This window comes from Balearica regulorum, chromosome 3 (assembly GCF_011004875.1).
Source record: "Balearica regulorum gibbericeps isolate bBalReg1 chromosome 3, bBalReg1.pri, whole genome shotgun sequence".
Lineage (NCBI taxonomy): Eukaryota > Metazoa > Chordata > Aves > Gruiformes > Gruidae > Balearica > Balearica regulorum.
In genome coordinates, this window is record NC_046186.1 from 44,518,081 (window position 1) to 44,535,682 (window position 17,602).

General features: G+C 40.9%; 1 protein-coding gene across 8 annotated transcripts in view; it reads left to right on the top strand.

Annotated features, from left to right (window-relative positions):
* Window positions 1-17,602, top strand: part of KLHL32 (kelch like family member 32) — a 130,673-nt gene that overhangs the window by 110,597 nt on the left and 2,474 nt on the right. For 6 of the 8 annotated variants that reach the window (XM_075747760.1, XM_075747758.1, XM_075747762.1 and 3 more), the window contains 4 exons: window positions 4,251-4,977; window positions 12,299-12,357; window positions 14,801-14,993; window positions 17,046-17,140. In XM_075747760.1, the coding sequence (XP_075603875.1) occupies window positions 4,251-4,977; window positions 12,299-12,357; window positions 14,801-14,993; window positions 17,046-17,140 (1,074 nt within the window). Of the gene's footprint in view, window positions 1-4,250; window positions 5,004-12,298; window positions 12,358-14,800; window positions 14,994-17,045; window positions 17,141-17,602 lie in introns of those variants that run through there. The other 2 variants (XM_075747765.1, XR_012834473.1) reach the window with 2 other exon arrangements.

Here is a 17,602-nt window from a genome sequence, read left to right on the forward strand (position 1 = left end):
TATCTCCTTAGAGAAGCCTAAATGCCTTTCCTTGCAGTGTCATAAAGCGTATAATGGCTTTGAGTTTATTTTGCCAATACTGATTATAGTTACTAATTGCTATTGCGAGAGAGGCTAAAAATTAGATGCTATAATTAGTGTATAGCCGGGGTGAATTCTGGAGTTTCTATGTAGGCACCAGGTTTCTAAGTCCAGATTAAACAAAACCTGAGTAACGGCGGTAGAAATTGCATTCATAAATATACAGATGTTTGCTGATATGTTACATTGAAGTTTGTGCTTCTGCCATATGTTCATGAGAGTTATATTTGCCTCCTTTACACAGAAGGAAATTTAGAATTGTATTATAGTCCATCAGTGACTATTTCTACTGCAAGCAAAAGTCTTGTTTAGCAACTTAATTTTCTTCCTTTTGAACTTCTCTAGCCTTCCACTAGCTGCCAAACCATCCAGTGATGAATATCTGTTTGCCCACACAAATAACTCAATTTTCTTCCATACCTCCATAGTGTGAGACACCATGTTCAGCTAGAGAGCACCATAACAATGTGTGCTGCGTAACAAATTTAGATGTCTAAGGCTCAGTTCGTGAGTGTCTCTAAAATCTCTATGAACTGTTCCATAGCCTTGTGTCACAATTTAGGAGGTGGGGTTGTATTCTATGAATACGCATATAAATCTCTACATTTGTAGCTTAAATTCCTGCAGTTGTGTGTCCCAAAATGAGTTTATGGCATTTAAAAACCAAGTAACAGTTATTGTTATCGATAGTAAGACAAGGAGATTAAAACATTATAGCTTTTAGCTCTATGACACTAGAAGTAGGAGTCTTTCCTTATTTTTGTAAATTATTTAGCAGCTTTCTCTGCCTCAGAGTGCCACAGATTAGGTGTGGGTCAAATTGCGTTCAAACAGTAGCATGAGTTGATTTGGACAGGAACTTCTAAACACATTGTGATTCCCAGATCTCAGTTACCACCCTGAGACCCAGTAGAGCTTCTCTGCTGATTACCAAATGCCTACAGAACATCCAGATGATACAGTGATGTGCAGGGTTCTAAGCCCTGCTTTCTAAATTAATATGGTAAAATGCAGTACTCCGCTGCAAACTGACCTCAGACGTGGAGCCTGGTAAGAGCCAGTAGCAACCTACACAAAAGACAGCCTGGGATTCACCTTGCCATCGCCGTTGCTGTTGCAATTGCTTGTCAAAAGGGAAGGGTGGAAGTAGTGTAGACCAAAGATACCTTTAGGTGCAGCATCTAGAGGATCCCAAGGAGGTTGCAATAAATTTAATTTGGAAAGATTCAAAAGTTTTCATAACTAAAGATGCAAGACAGATGAGTAAGGATGAAATAGTGTAGGAAAGGATGGAGAAAGTTTTGGTTCAAGACCGGGATTAGATTGTACATCTCTCAGTGCCAACAGAATCACTGTGGTGGTTTAGAAATTCTGTGATATTAGAGAAACATTTACTAGTTTCAGAGAAACATTTATTTACAACTCCAGGAATAGTCTCAGTACAGACTGAACTCAGTATGAACTAAGTTGTTTTTGCCAAACTTCATGCAGCAGAGAAAATGTATTGTAAAGGAGATATCCACCCCTTCTGCTGCAGATCATCACACATCCCATATGCAGAAATGAGTGCAGAGACTGTGTCTTTGAAAGGTACGGATGTATGTAGTGTTGCTTGTGTGTTTCTATAATATTTACTGGGGGGCAGGAGGGAGGACAATAAAGGAAAGAGGATATCAATAGGCATTAATGTTAAACTTCCTTTAAAAGCCTTGTGGTTATCAAGACCTGATTTACCTTGGTGTCTTTTAAGAGTCTGTAATGTCTGTCATTATAGCACAGGTGATACCTCCTTGATGCCATTTTAGATGTTAGTGAAGGTAAGAACCATAAGCAAAAAACCCCAGTCTGGATGCAAGTGATGACAGATAAGAACTCAGTTTTTGTAAATTCTTCTCTTGATGTAGCAACCCACACATCATTCAGTTGGTGTCTTCATCATGATGAAGATAGCCTGAATTCCACTTCAATTTCAAGTATCTAGTCAATGATGAGAGCTAAGTGCCTCTGAAGGCTTTGAGGAATGATGATTCACATGGCCTAAGACATGAAGTAGGGAGTTGCCTAAACCACTCGGTAGGAGACACTTGACACGTGGATTTGGTGGATTTAGAACATATGGATATAACACTCAATGATTTCAAGTCCATAAACACTTTCAAATGTATTAATTAATGTCTTTTTTACTAACAAGTCTAAATACCAATAGCTAATGCACGTTTTGAAACTCAATACAGTGTTTGAATTACTGTTGCAATTTTTGATGTCCTTCATTGATTCTTTGTTTCACAGGGGTTGAATAGCACAGTGGAGCAAAAGTGTTTCAAATTAATCTTAATAAGAAGGTGGTTTTGGTTTGTCATCTTCCCTCTCTGACAGAATACAGAAGCAGCAATAAATTTGATATACCATGAATAACAGAAACCTTTCTTTTCAGTTCCTTCATGTGACATTCCCACCAGCAGTACATGGCAATAAGTTTTAGCTGAAACTGTTGTTACTGCACGGCTAGTTAGAAACTCATGCTGTGCAAGTTCTTTGTCAGGATGAAATGAAGTATCAAGTAGAGGAGTCTGTCCTCATCCAGAACTAGTCAATGTCTTTGTTAATGACTTGTATGAAAGAATAATATGGGTTCTATGTTTTCGGACAATCAGAAGGTGGAATGGTCTTCAAGCACTCTCGGAAAATATAATTAGGATTGAAAATGATCTTGACAGATTGGAGCAGTGGCCTGAAGTAGAGAGTTCAGTAATGACGGAGAAAACATGACACTGTGGAACTTATGGAGAGAAAAAAAAAAGTGGGAATAGTACTCAGTCATAAGCTTAAACATGAGTCAGCAATATCATAGCGCACTGACAGTCTCGTGTAGTGGTGTACAGACAAGAATGGCATAGATTTGTAACAATCAAAGAGATCCTTACAATCTATTTGCTACTACTACAGCCTTAAGAGGAAAATTATATCCAGTTTTCAGCAGCAAACATTACAACAGAGGGGCATTTCCTTTCAATAACAGAGAACTGAGCCAAGCAACAGAGGTTTAGAAAATGTGACCCAAGATAGACTGACTTTTTCATTCAGAGAAGAGGAAACTGCAACACATACATTAAAACGTGTCAGAGATGGAGGGGAAAAAGGAATTTAGCAAACTGCTTTTCATCCCATATGGATATATCAATTTCAAGGGTTGGTTTGGGGGTTCCTGAGCTCTGGAATATAAACACAAAGGTGGAAAATGGGACGATGAGTTAAAGAGTTTAGAGCTCCTGCATAGGTGAAAGGAAAATCTGTCTGAGAAGATAGCTGAACATGGGAATGGTTTTCCTGAGGCAGTTTGGGTATCTTCATCACTGGAGGTTTTGAAGAATAACTATACAGCAGTTCTTGAAATTATTTAGGCCTTTCCTAGCCTCTTTTTAGACCTGGTTGGATTCAATATGCTTTATGTAATTTAAAGGCCACGTTTAATTTTGGCTGTTGATACCAGCTGCAATTGCTGAACAGTTTGAGAGTCTTCCTTGCTGCTTTCTGTCAGTCTCAAACCCACAGAGCCTCTTCTCTGCTTCTGTCTTCTCTGGCTTAATTTCTGGTCCCTTTACACTTCTCTCCACTTTATGAATAAAAGAAATGAAGAAGGAAAAAATATTGAAGGAATCAGTGTGTATTTTGTTCTATTCCTTCAATATTTTGTCATAAATGGAATGAAAGATGGAGGGAGAAAGGGCTTTTCTTTCTAATAATCTAACCATAATCTTACTTTTCTTTTTAGCATACCCCTGGTCTCCGGTGATCGCGTAGTCCCTATGTTCATGTTATTGCTCCAGCAGCTTGATTCTGGGATATTGCGGTCTCCTACAGCATTGCTAACAGTTTGCACAGCAAGAGTATTGCATAGTAGTATTGCAACCTGATAATGCTGTGGAAATTCTTTAGAGGGATTGGTGCAAGACAATGCTTTTATGTATATTATTGGTGGAGTTTTAGTAGGTATCTTTTATGTTGACTCACCTGCTTTCATAACTGCTTTTTATATTGACTGATATCACTACTGAGGCAAGTGTATAGCTGGTCTTGGAATGCAAGCAGTTTTCAAAAGACCAAATTTTGACAGAATTGTACACAAATAATTGGTGTTTTGTTTTTCCCTTCCTTCCCCCCACTTTTAGCTGGCTGTGAGGTGGTTGGAACACAACTGCCGCTACCAGTACATGGATGAACTTCTCCAGTATGTCCGCTTTGGCCTTATGGATGTGGATACACTGCATACTGTGGCTCTTTCTCATCCTCTTGTCCAAGCTAGTGAAACTGCGACAGCACTTATTAATGAGGCCTTGGCTTACCACCAGAGCATCTATGCACAGCCAGTTTGGCAAACCAGAAGGACAAAACCTCGCTTCCAGTCAGACACTCTTTACATTATTGGTGGGAAGAAACGTGAAATCTGTAAAGTGAAGGAATTGCGATACTTCAATCCAGTAGATCAAGAGAACGTTCATATCGCAGGGATTGCAAACTGGAGCGAGCTGGCACCTATGCCTGTAGGGAGAAGCCACCACTGTGTTGCCGTCATGGGAGACTTTCTTTTTGTAGCTGGTGGAGAGGCAGAGCACTCCACCGGGCGCACCTGTGCAGTGAGAACTGCCTGTCGATATGACCCCCGCACTAACTCTTGGGCTGAGATAGCTCCAATGAAGAACTGTCGGGAACACTTTGTGCTGGGAGCAGTGGACGAGTACCTCTATGCAGTAGGGGGCAGAAATGAATTGCGTCAAGTGTTACCTACAGTGGAACGTTATTGCCCCAAGAAGAACAAGTGGACCTTTGTACAGTCCTTTGATCGATCGCTCTCATGCCACGCAGGATATGTGGTGGATGGTCTTCTTTGGATATCAGGTAGAAAACGTTTCACACAGTTTGAGGTACTAACAAAATACCAGAATACTGTCTTGAATGAAACTAATAAATCTTCTTTGGTTTATAGGTCAGGATAACTTTTGTCTTAGGAGATGGGTGTTTCAAAGATGCACTCTGATAGATGCACTAGAAGCATCTATCAGAGTGTGGTCCTTGCTCCAGTACATGAAAAAAGCAATTTTTTTAATTTCTTAATTTCATTTTTTTTTCTGAAATAAACCCAAACAAACAAGGAAGTATTTGATAGAGATTTTTTAAGTTAAATGTGAGACTGGTTGAAGATTACTTTTAATATTTCTAGATATCCTAGGAAAGGGAAAATTATGCTGAGGATTAATTAATGTACTTAGTTACGTAAGTGAAGTGCATGTCTGCCTGTGTGTTTAAATACTATCTGCATTTATATAATGAAGCAGTATGATACTGTGTTCAAGGATATGCCTCTAATACAGCTGTAGAATCAGGGGAAGAGGTAAGTGGAAGCCTGTTTAGGTGAACTCTTTAAAACTGGGCAAAACAATAAAAAATGTTATCAATACTGTTCCATTTATACTTGAAAATGCTACTGCCGTAACTTCTGTTGTAAAGTCACAGTAAGGAGCAATGTTTTGGCAGTGGAATAAGACAGACGGGGCTTTTTGGTTGTATTTTGTATAGTTTTTGAGAAAATGCTTAGCAGTTTTGAGTTGCTAGATTCTAAGAGGTTATGAATTACGAGAGCATACTATGCAATACTTCAGTAGGGTATTGATCTGAATTATGTACTCACAGATTGAAAACTGGGTTCTGTGTATTGAATAGAGTTATTTTATAAATAACAGTAGAGAGAGACGCAATAACTGTAGCTAGCTTTCTATTATTAATTAATTGCTTAGGGCCAGAATGTAGCTGACTGTACGTTTATATTCAGGGGCAGGGGAATAGTACAGAGAGATGTTTTATTGTTCCAAAAATATCAGTAGTCACTGCTAAAAAAATCCAGTGTTCATCATCAAATAGAAGATGTTAGCATAAGAATAATCAGTGTTGCAGGAGGGAACCTAATTTTGAAGTATGTGGCCTAAAATTAAGTAATTAAAAAATTAGTCTGAGTTAGGGATGTTTCTGAGCTGTATCCCTGCTGCTTTTTCTGGGAAATACAGGTCATCAGCAAGAGCTCTCAAAGTCAGTCTGCTACTACCAGCTGGCAAGGTAACCATGAAAATGTGCTCAGTTTTTTAGTAAGTGAATAAATTAAATAGTGATAATATAAGCTTCTAGCCCTTGTATTTGTGGAGAGAGTCATCAAAATTCACACACAGACCATTTACTTACTCTGTCGCCAAAGCATCAGTGTCTCTGCTACAGCCCCTTGTCTTCTAAAGGCTTTGCTAATCAAAAGCTGACTAGACTGAAGGGGCTTCTATTATTATTATTATTGGGATTCATTGTCGGCTTTACTTTGCTGCTCCTTTGGGACAACTACAAGAAGGAATCAAAAATAATAGAGCATAAAATCATGGCAAAGGCCGCAGGGAAGGGAAGTGTGTTCAAATGCTCTAAGCACGCGCTGGTGTTTCAGGTGACAGAGGGCCTCCTAAGCTGCCAGCACCCCTTTGGGGTTTTTAACCTGCCAGAATCTTGGAGGGAGCCTTCCACACTCTGGAACTAGTCAGACCCTCTGGTCAGCACAAGCAGTGTCAGCTCTTGAGTTTTCTGAGCTCCATATATTGTGGAACATGTTTTTATATATGTGTCATTATTTTTTCTCATCTTTTTTTTTTTTTTTTAATTTTTTTTCACAGCCCACATTTTATTTTCTTATTTTAAAAAGTAGATTCATTAAAATAACTTCTCTGTATTGACAGTACAGCATTGGGCAGATGGTTTTGAAATTTTATAGAGATATGAATCTTACAGGCCCCAGCTAACATCTGACACTGTGACCCGTTTCACAAACGGAATGCATGCCACATGCTTGAAAAGTGAAGTATTTGAGTGAAAAAGAAACAAAATGCACCAAACCCTTTGGAGTTCAACATTGCTAACAATCATTCCCCACAAAACCAGGGAAATATTTTCCATAAGAGTAAGGACTTGAACTATGCCCATTTCCCTGCATCCTCCCTGGTGCGCACATGGAAATCTGAGGACCAACTTTTCTATACGTGTTAACCTTCCTCCTCCCATATAGATGTAGTGCCTGTGGGGACAGAGGGGCCGGGAACCTCTGCCAGGCAGTTCAGCTCTGGGCCATGCCTGCACCTGCAGTTGGGGATAACGAGGCTTCCCCTCTGCCTCAAGTGCTCAAGAGATTAGCACATGAAAAATCTTCTCTAAAGCAAAGTATTATGCTGTTGTTTTGCAGAGGTCCGAGTTGCCTGACCTTAAGCTAAAATTCACATCTTGACATGCACATGGAAACTCAACTTGGGGGGTATGCGAGGGGGGGGGAGTGTATACAAGCCAACCCCATACAATTGCTTCATATGTAACAGCTTTTTTTTTCAAAATTCAAGATTCTTTTTTTATAATTATTTTTTCCCTAATAGTGGAGATTTTGACCAAAGAAATGATGGAGGTGACATATCTTGGAGAATTATTCTGAGGTTGCAAGTGGTTTGGGGGAGAAGGTATTACCTTACTATCAGTATGCTGTTTGTTGTGAGGAGAAGAAAATTTTTTCTCAATAAATGCCTATAAAATTGTTTTATGAAAAATAGATCTGGAATAAATAGGAATCTACGGAGTCTAACCACATCAAGTTTTGCAGTGCAGGTGGCACAGAAATAACCATGAACAGAAGTTTAACAAGTACATAAAAATTGCCTCAGTGACCAGGTCTTAATCTGTATATGGAGCAGAGTTTCATCATCATCATCATTATTATTATTATATTTGATTAAAGATAATGGATCTCACACCTTTCAAGCATGTACATTGTAAGTTTGATGCCATTGATTCTTGTTAGATTGAATGTAAACATCACGTTTTAATGACTTTTTCAAAACAAACCCAACCCGCAAGCACACTAGGGTTTGTGCCCCTCTTGTATGCAGCTGGATTGCATCCGAGGTGGAACGGTGTTAATTAGAGCTGCTGGAGGTGGCTGCCACCGGACTCCTTAGCGTGGGAGAATATGCTCCAGCTCAGCTGTCCTCGCTGCACCTGGGCTGGCTGAAGTAAAAGACTTGCATGTTGAGGAAGGATTATCTTGTGTTTAACACACAGACACGTAAGAGAGGAGAGATTTCTATTTTAAAAATAGCAGGGTACCTTGGGGCGCATGTCATGAGTTTCTATATATTCCCTGGATTTGCTGGAATGAAATACACGTGGGAGCTCTTTGCCAACATGTAGTTTTACACGTCTCCCAGCAAACTCGGATTCGTGCGTGCAACCTAGCACTTGGGGACTTTAGAGAGAGTTGTGATATTTTCTGGGGGATTTGGATTGGATTAGATTTCTCAAGTCATATGGGGTCTGACTAGGACATGTTATAAATATGGATTATAAATTTTTGATTGGGAAAATGGTGTTGAATCTACTGCCTCCCACCCTTCTCTTTTTTGGAGGTGCCTTTATTGAAGGTGCTTTTCAGTGCAGTTTGTGGACTGTTTAGGGGACTGTAACAAACCAAAATATCTCCCGTGTGTGGGAAAGGGCTGGACAAGGTGGGTCTTGGACTCCTCCAGGACCTCTCTGTGTAGAGGGGCACTGTTGCATGAGTTGGGAATGTATGGGTTTTGGAGGGCTTAAAAGCAGGGCTTACAACCTGTAAGGGAGTGGGCAACAGTGACTGCGGCAGTGTAAAAACATTGTAAGCCCACAGGTTGGATGCTGGGCTTCCTCTGAGTGTGTTCTTGAAGCTGTAAGTGCAAGAAAGACACAGGCTTGTCCTGAGAGCGCTTCTTGCCTTCTCTCCTGGAAGCTCTAGTCCTCAAAGCAAGCTGCTCATCTCAAAGCGGTGCAATCATCGCTCTCAGTTCATAAAACCCAGCGAGCGCTGACCAAACTGTAAATCATCTGTCGTTTACCCAGCCAGGCTTTTTTTTTTCTTTTTCCTTAACTTAATACCACATTAGCTGCTATTGCTTAACATCAAATTTAATAGCATGGTTTGTGTTTTTAAATACTTCTTATCAAGTCTAGTTGTGATGCCTCCTTGCCTTTCTCCTCCTTTCCTCATAGAAAGAACTGCAGAGAAGTTTTTTTCTGAGAAAGTGTGTATTATTTTTAGTACCATTTAAACTTTTTTTCCCTTTTCCTATGTTTTTTAAGAGACATATTGCTCTTCTTTTGCCCTTTCCCAGCTGCCTGAAGTATTTAAAAAAAAATAGTTCAAGAGGACATTGCAGACTTGTTAAATTTGAATTTTGGCAGAAAATTTTAAACTTTTGCTATAGCACTTCAAAGTTAGGAGGAACTTGAGTTTGAAAATTGATGCAGATATAAGATGGCATATTTAATGACAGATGTATCTATAGAAACCTGTTAAGATGCAGATTATCCCCCTGGGGAGGGGAGATCAAAACTGCCAATCTATAAAATATACTTGTTAGGGGAAGGCATGGAATCTATCTCTGTGAGCACTTTGATTGCAGGGGACAGTGTAGCAGCATGTGGCATCATAACCTAAGAGCAGACAAATCAGCTTGATGACTTTCAAAGCCAAGAATACTGCTGGAGGCAAGGGTACTCCAGTCTAGAAGAAATTAAAACATATAGAGACTGTTATTAATTCCAGATCTATTTTTGTGTAGTCAAATCTGTATGCAAATCCTTAGCATCTCATTTTGGCAGATTAATCTAAAAGTGAAGAGCGGTATGTGAAAGGAATGTAATGATAAAACACCACAGATGAGCAATATTGCAGGGGAAAAAATGTAAGCTGTGTACTTGATATGAGGGGCTCTTTGTGAAGAGAGGCAAATAATTTTGCTTATTTGATTATTTCATTATTTTATGAGAAAGCAACCCCCTTCTTTCTCTTCTTCCTCCACATCTTTCCCCCCAAATTAAGGTGTCCTTTCTGAATGGAAGTATGTGACCCAGCGTTGTGTTTCCAATGCACCTCCTGTAGTTTAACATTCCAGAGGTAATCATCCAAATAACTATGATTTTTATTTTTCAAAATACTAATCTGACATGTCATTTTTAAACATTATTCTAGGAGTGAAAATAACTACGTAAAAGAAAATCAAATTACAAAACAGATATTAGAAAAGATTGTTTTGTGCGTGTGGCTGATGGCCACTAGCACTGTGAAGGCTGCACAACAGCGTAGAGACAAATAACAGATTAGGAGATTAGATACGGGAACAGTCATTGCTTTCCAAGGCGTGTTCTTGTGCGCGTACTTCACACGCGCTGCGATGGGCAGTGTGTGGCATAGCGTGATGGAAACAGTTTGGAAAGACTACATTTCGTTTCGGCTCTCTTGTAGCCTGTAAGCATCTGTGAGCTGGGAGCTTGTGCTGCCGCCCGTGTGTAGGGGCCCCAGTACAGGCTGGTGCTTGCGGAGATGCACCTGACCAACCAGTGTTACTCCTCCCTGCTCCTGCGGTTGAAGACAAGATGCTTGAATAGACTTGTCTGTAATTTCTGCTATCCGTTGGTCAGATTCTTGGCCTTACTCAAGTTATTTGAAGTGATCAGAGGGTACATCTATGTCAGCAAGTAGTTCAGCCCAGTTGGAGCAGATCAGCAGACAAAAACTTGGTGCCCAGTTCTCTACGTCTACTCCATGTACAGTTCACATGTTTTGCTTTGGACTAGGTTTATTCTGATCCTCTGGACCAAACATTCCTAGCACTCAGCTGATACAAAACCATCTGAAAGACCAGTTATTATTTCACACCCTTATGCCTCTGTTATGAATTGGAGCACAGCTGGTGCACATCTGGAGCAGAGATTCTGGTTTAACTTGAATGCACACCAGTACCACCCTACAGCCTGAAATAACATGAGAGAGGTAGGGGAGTCGCTTCAAAGCCACAGTATGGCTCTGAACCACAATGCTGTGCCAGGTGCAGCTGAAGGCTGGCAGAATGAGGATTCCTCAGCATGGAGGCTGGTCAGGGATAAAAGGAAAAAAAACAACAATGGCCTTAGTATGACTGAGCCATAGTGCATCCGGCAGGCACGAAAGCAGCTCTCCCACTGCTCTGTCTGAAACAGGGGATGTCCTCGCAAAAAGCGAAGAATAAACAAATGTAATGACAGATTAAATTCCTTCCTGTCATTGCTGTGGATTTTGTCCGGCATTGGCACATGCTGTTAAAACTGTAGTAGAAGAAGTTTATCTGTCAATATGAGTTTCTCTGGTGTGTGGCCACTGGCATGCCCTAGTTAAGTCCAGACCTTCTGGTAAGAAGAAAGGTGAGGTGCAGTTGGCAGGCGTATTTCTGGTCCCACCTTCCCATGGGCCCAGGGTGGTAACAGAGGGAGACTGGGACCTGTGGCAGTGCTGCTGTGGCATCACGTCCCTCAGAGTCTTGAGCACACTCAAGAACATGTTTATGCTGGTAAGATTACAGACTTGAGACTGAAGAATTTTTCCACCAATTTACTGAGTGAGATTTGCCATTTAAAACCAATAGAGTAGAGGACGATCGGAGATTAAACATATACTATGTTGAGGTAAATAGCTGGTTTGCAGCATCTGCTTGAGTTATACCTTGCTTTCCAAACATTATGGAAAGGTACGTGTACTAGTGGTGTTCCTGGTCACTATGGAGGAACCTCCCGACAACCAGGAGATGTTCTCTCTGTAATACTGACTAAATAGAGAATTTCCTTCAAATATATAGGCGAGTGCAGTTGCACAGGGTTGCGCTATGCTTTCCAGCAGGCAGCGGTGTCCCATGTCACACTCCTGGATAGGCAGAGCTCCTCTCCGACCTCCTCCTCCTCTCTGGTGCAAGCCAACCTCCTCCTCATTTAAACAGCATCACATGCCGCATGCTCCTTGGAACAGGGCCGGGTTTTATCTTCGTGTCTTGACGACGGCTGAATGCGGAGTCATTTATGAACAGATCAATTTTTATCTCATTTTTAGCCCATAGAATTAGCTTTAGAAAGGAAGTGTGTGGGTGTGGGTGTTTGTTGTTGCTGGTTTATGTTTCTAGATGTTTGACAAATGTGCTACTTATTACCTTTTAAGCAGATTAAAAAGGGCAGTGGAATGTAAGCGTAAGTGGTGGTATGCAATATAATTATGCCAGCAAATGAACCCTAGAATTGGTTGTTTTGCTGTACCTGATCTTGGTCCTGGTTTTGCTCATATGAAAAAATGTAACCTGTATAAACTCTTTCATAGGAGGAGTAACAAATACTGCACAGTATCAAAACAGGCTCATGGTCTATGATCCCAAGCAGGTGGGTGTCTGTGTCATATGTGTTTTTCTTATATGTTTTACTTCAAACATGTCTCTTAGCAAATACATACAATATTTTTTAATTTTTTTTTAAGGCTAAAAACACTGACCATTTGAATTAGTGGTGTTTTAAATTCACTTTGTACTGATGTGTGAGTTTAACAGAGTAATGGAGACCCTGACTTATTATATATTTTTTTAAGCCTGTAGGTGTTAAAAACATCTAGATTAAATATAGAAATGTGCTTTAAATCCCCTGTATTTACCAGTATTTATTTTGCTGGTTCATTTTTTTTGTAATCCAGCAGCCCAGGGCAATGAATACTCAAAGTCAGTGTCACAAAACTGCTCCTGTCATTGGCATTTCTGCTTTGAATTGCATATACAGACTTTTTGTTTTCTGCATACTTTCAGAACTATACTACCTGGCCATGACTTATTCTGCTGACTGCAAGGGTGCCTATCATTTCATTACCCAAGCACCTAAAATATCTTTTAGGGATTATTTCATACATTATGTATGTGTTTTGATTAGGTTAGCATGGCTCAGTAACCATTTCAGAGGGTTAGGGCATGGTTATGCCCTCTTGCTTGTATTAGGAATTAAAAGTCCTAAGCTTGCAATCAGAGTTGCATAGCCTGATTTATAGCCACGTGGAAGAGTATTGACTTTTCTGATTGTAGGATAGGGGCTTTGATTGCTGTATTTGGAATCAAATTGTGCCAGGAGATACTTCTGTGTGGTTCCCACTTTTTAAAGCATAGCACATACGGGTCCTGAAGCGGAAAGCAAGCAATGATGCACCTGCCTCTTTCTTTTTGAGGTGCAGTTTTACGCATCGATTGCACAAATGCTGATTTTTTTTTTTGTCCTAAATCCAAGTAGTAATTACAGGCAGCAATCTTACTTTGCTTATGAGGGGGACACTTTTCTTTAGATACTGTCTCTCTACTGTGTATCTTTTGCTTTGAGTCTTTACCTGCTGACATGAAAGTTGCACCCCAAAATGCCAGTGGCAGGGCTGCTTCAGCGTGCTGTGCCAACGGTGAGAAACCCGGTCTGGCACGTAAAGAGTTACAGACGAAGTGTGCGCTCGCATTCTTCAAATGAGGTCCACTTCGTGTTTGTACACACAAGCTCTTTTTAAAAATTCTGCTGGCATATTGTTTACGGTGGGTACTGGAAACCATCACATCTGCTTGCATCTCGCACAGAATCTCAATAACTCTATCATTCAGCACCAGCGCTTGCTTCTGCGCGAGGCCTTTGTGGCGAGTCGATAATGCCTGCCATCTGCCACAGAGCACACAGCTACCTGCCAACAAGCCGGCTGGGGTGACCTCTGCTTCCCCACCACTGATTAGTATTCACACGCCGCCTTATTAGAAATGACCCCACCAGGCCCCTCTGTTTCTTTGCCTTTGCAGTGCTTTGCGGCTCACCTGGCAGGCACTGCAGTGGAGGAAGCTAAAGATATAATCAGGGGATGCAGGCAGGCTTTGCAAAGCAGATGGTGTCTATAGTCTGGTGTTAAGAGACTGGACTACTAATGCAAACATTAATGCCTAATATTCAACTATTACACATTGAAATGTATAGCTATATAGTGTGGAGGTGAAAAGTCAGAAGTATTAGAGGCTCTTGAGTTACCGCAAGCGGTAGCACATGTAACACACAGAATTTCCTCACAGATTTTAACTTCCTCCACTTAAATAAATTAATCTCATCCATTGCCAGGTTGTTAGATTTGGTGAGCGTAGCAGGAGCAAGTGTTTTCTTACGTTTAAAATACTATGCTTGAATTCCTCTTCTTCCGTGTCCTCTTGCCCCTCCCCTGAACAGGTAGAATTCTCGAAATTGTTAACCAGGAAGAAAAATATGCAAAAGGACGTGACTTTGTAAGGGCCCGCAAATACAGGGTTAGCGTTAAACCAAATACGTGAATCATTTGAGGAGATTCTTTAGGAAATTATTTTTCCCTTTTGCTTCATTCCCCAAGGATAAGATCAAATAAGCTTCTGAAGAACGAAAGGTAGAAGAATCTCTCTTCTCTCATAACAGAGCTAGTTGGTAGAGATAATTTTAGCACTGTATACAAAGGAGACATCTAATAGTCTTGCTTAAGGAGGATTTGCTGCTGAATTATAAAGAAGAAACAAGCTTTGAAACCTGATGAGCTAGCTAAACAGAAAAAAAATATAGACCAAGAAATACTATTAAATTAATGAATTTAAATGTGAGAACTTTCAACACGTGTTGAAAGTCCAGTATGTCTAGTCAGTGTTATAACCAACATGTATGGTTAACGTATAAACAACACAAGTATATGCACTGATTTCTGGCCAAGGGTAAGAAGAACACCTCTAACATGCTGCTATTATTGTACTACTAATGTAGGTGCACCTTTGAGCAGTGCTGAGACAAGTTCTCTTTTCCTTTCCAGAATAAGTGGCTAAGCCGTAGCCCGATGTTGCAGAGGAGAGTGTATCACTCCATGGCTGCTGTCCAAAGGAAACTTTACGTGTTAGGTGGGAACGATCTGGACTACAACAACGATCGGATCCTGGTTCGGCACATAGACTCCTACAGCATAGATGCTGACCAATGGACGCGTTGCAGCTTCAACATGTTGACAGGTGAGTATTGTACACCAAAAGAGGAAACTCGCTACTATTAGAATAAAACATCAATTCTTTTCCCTTTAGATGCCTTTAGTGTGTGGAACTCTGCGACTTTGCCTCAATTGCCTCTGATTTAGGGGCCATGTTGGCCAATAAGACACTTTTGTTTACTGTTCTGGCATTCAGTGTTCTACAAAACATTTGTCTTGGGACATTGTAGGATAAATTTTTAAGGCGGCGCACAAAAATGTAATTTAATTAAGCAAACAAAAATTCTTGGTTGTAGTATTACCAGTACTTATTTTTGATTCTTCAAAAGCATGCCTGCACTGATAGATTTAGCTCCCTGTTTGCATGTTCAGCAGGCAGATCCATCTCTACCATGATATCGTTTTGTAGTGTTTCCTGCTGGCATTAGAGAGCATTGAACTCTATTAACCATCACTTATTCCTAAGCAATATCTTCTTAATAAATCACCTGAAAGGAGGTGTCTTTGTTGGAATTCTGTCAAGTCAGGGATGACTTGAGTGTCTTGGTTAGCTATGGATCTGTAAAGTTCCTCTTGATCATCATTAGGAGGAACTGTTGCAGTAGCAATTTACAAAGCACTGCAACTCACTGTCCCTGCCACCCAGTCCACTGAATTTCACTGTCAGTGAATACAATTCCCAAATGTACTAACTCCTCGAATCCCTGGGAGAGACAGGCATGTGACACGTTCTCAGAGTAGCACTACCAGCAGCTTTGCAGAAGAGGATGCATTTCCAGGACAGCATTAATGTTGGGGCCATTCTCCTGTGCAGCAGATTTGGAGGTCAATTAGTAACAGTACTGGATGCCAAAAAGTTTCAGCGCAAACTGCTATAGGAGCCCTAGAACTGAGCCTGCCTCGCTTTTCATCCTCTTCAATTTGGCATTGCACTGATTTCTGAGATCTACCACTGAAAAGGATATAAAGGATGTAGGAGCTTAGCTAGAAGCTCGGGATAGCTAGAAACACCATGTCAGAGAAATGACCGTCTGACAAATAAGACAGTCACCTTATGTCATTTTCTTCCTGGTAGGTTTAAAAGCTGCTCTAGTGACAATTTTGTTCTTTAAGATATTGCACTGGGTTTCTTAATCTCTGGGATCTGGAGAAGGGTTGCTTGGTTTCTGAGTCAGGTTGTGGGAGTACTTTGTGGACACTGAGGAGAGAGCCATGGATTAAAAAGGTGTTACGCATTGTCAAACAGAACTAGTTTTTCGTATCCCTTTTGCTCTCCTTTTAATTATTTTATTATCTGGAGGAATTGGCATCCTTTGAGAAGGACACCATCTGATTTGCAACTGTAGAAGCACTGGCACTGCAGGCACCCTCATTCTGGAGCTGACCCCCTACCACTAAATGCTGTGAGATAGTAGTCTCTCCTTAGATACGACCTGGTGGGTTGTTTCCACAACCTGCACCTTGAGAAGCCATCTCAGCCTTTCTTTGCGTCTCTGCAACTGGCGGTAAATGTGCCTGTTGCACTGTGTAGTGCAGAATTTTTTTTTTTAAAGCTGTATTTATCCTTCAAAACTTCCAAACTTGTTCAGGAGACTGTTGCTATGGGAATGAGCTTGCACAGCGGCTTCTGCAGTTTTCACCATACTCGTACCTGGAGGACCAGGGGGGTGAACAGGTGTGGGCAGAACGTGAGGGGTGTTCAGCTCTCGGCCTGCGTGTCTGTTTGGATGTGTATGTGCGAGAGTAGCTGAGAGGCAGGCGGTGAGCTTGCCTGTCACCTATGAAATACGCACGTGGAAAAACCTGTGCCATGGAGGAGACAGCAGATGGTCCCCTGCATGGCCTCAGTGTATTGCTCATCCAGGGTATCTGGCAGTATACGGGCAGTACCGTACGGGGCACCCACAGAGAGCAAAGAACAGCCCTCGCACTCCGCCTTCACTGTTGCACGTTGTGAATTCTGAAACAGTGAAGTTACTGCCAAGTGCATTTGCATCGCATTACAGAACTCCAGCATTCGGTGTTAAAAGGGTTAATTAAACCTTGAAACTGGTTTCTGTTTCCTTTTTTGCTTTAGGTCAAAATGAGTCTGGAGTTGCCGTCCACAATGGTAGAATATATTTAGTTGGCGGCTATTCGATTTGGACAAATGAGCCTTTGGCATGTATCCAGGTGAGTGGTGCAGGTTTCTTTTAAAGTCTTTTCCAATAATTTGCAAGGATACGTTTTGCACAGAGGTTATTCAAAAAGGAAAATGCATGTGAAGTGGAGAGATTAAGGATGTTTCTTACGAAGCCACTGAACCTGCATAAACACAGAGGAAATACTGTGGATATTAAAAACATTTCCAGACAAGCTATTAGATCCAATTATTCTAAGATATTCTAGTAAAACAGGCTTGAGGAGTCTCTCCTTTGGCAACGTTTGAGTAAAATAGTAAGTATATATTCTCAGGTTACACAATGAAGTTCAAAAGTAAAAGAGTTGCAGAAATGGATGATGTGGCACGGGCTAACAATTTTTCAGCCCATCTTGTGATTTATTTTTTTTTCTTTTTCTCTCCAAGTTGTCTTTCTGAAGAGTAGCCAGAGTTAACGAGTTGTTCTTTCACAAAGTTCAGTCAGCCTGCAACCT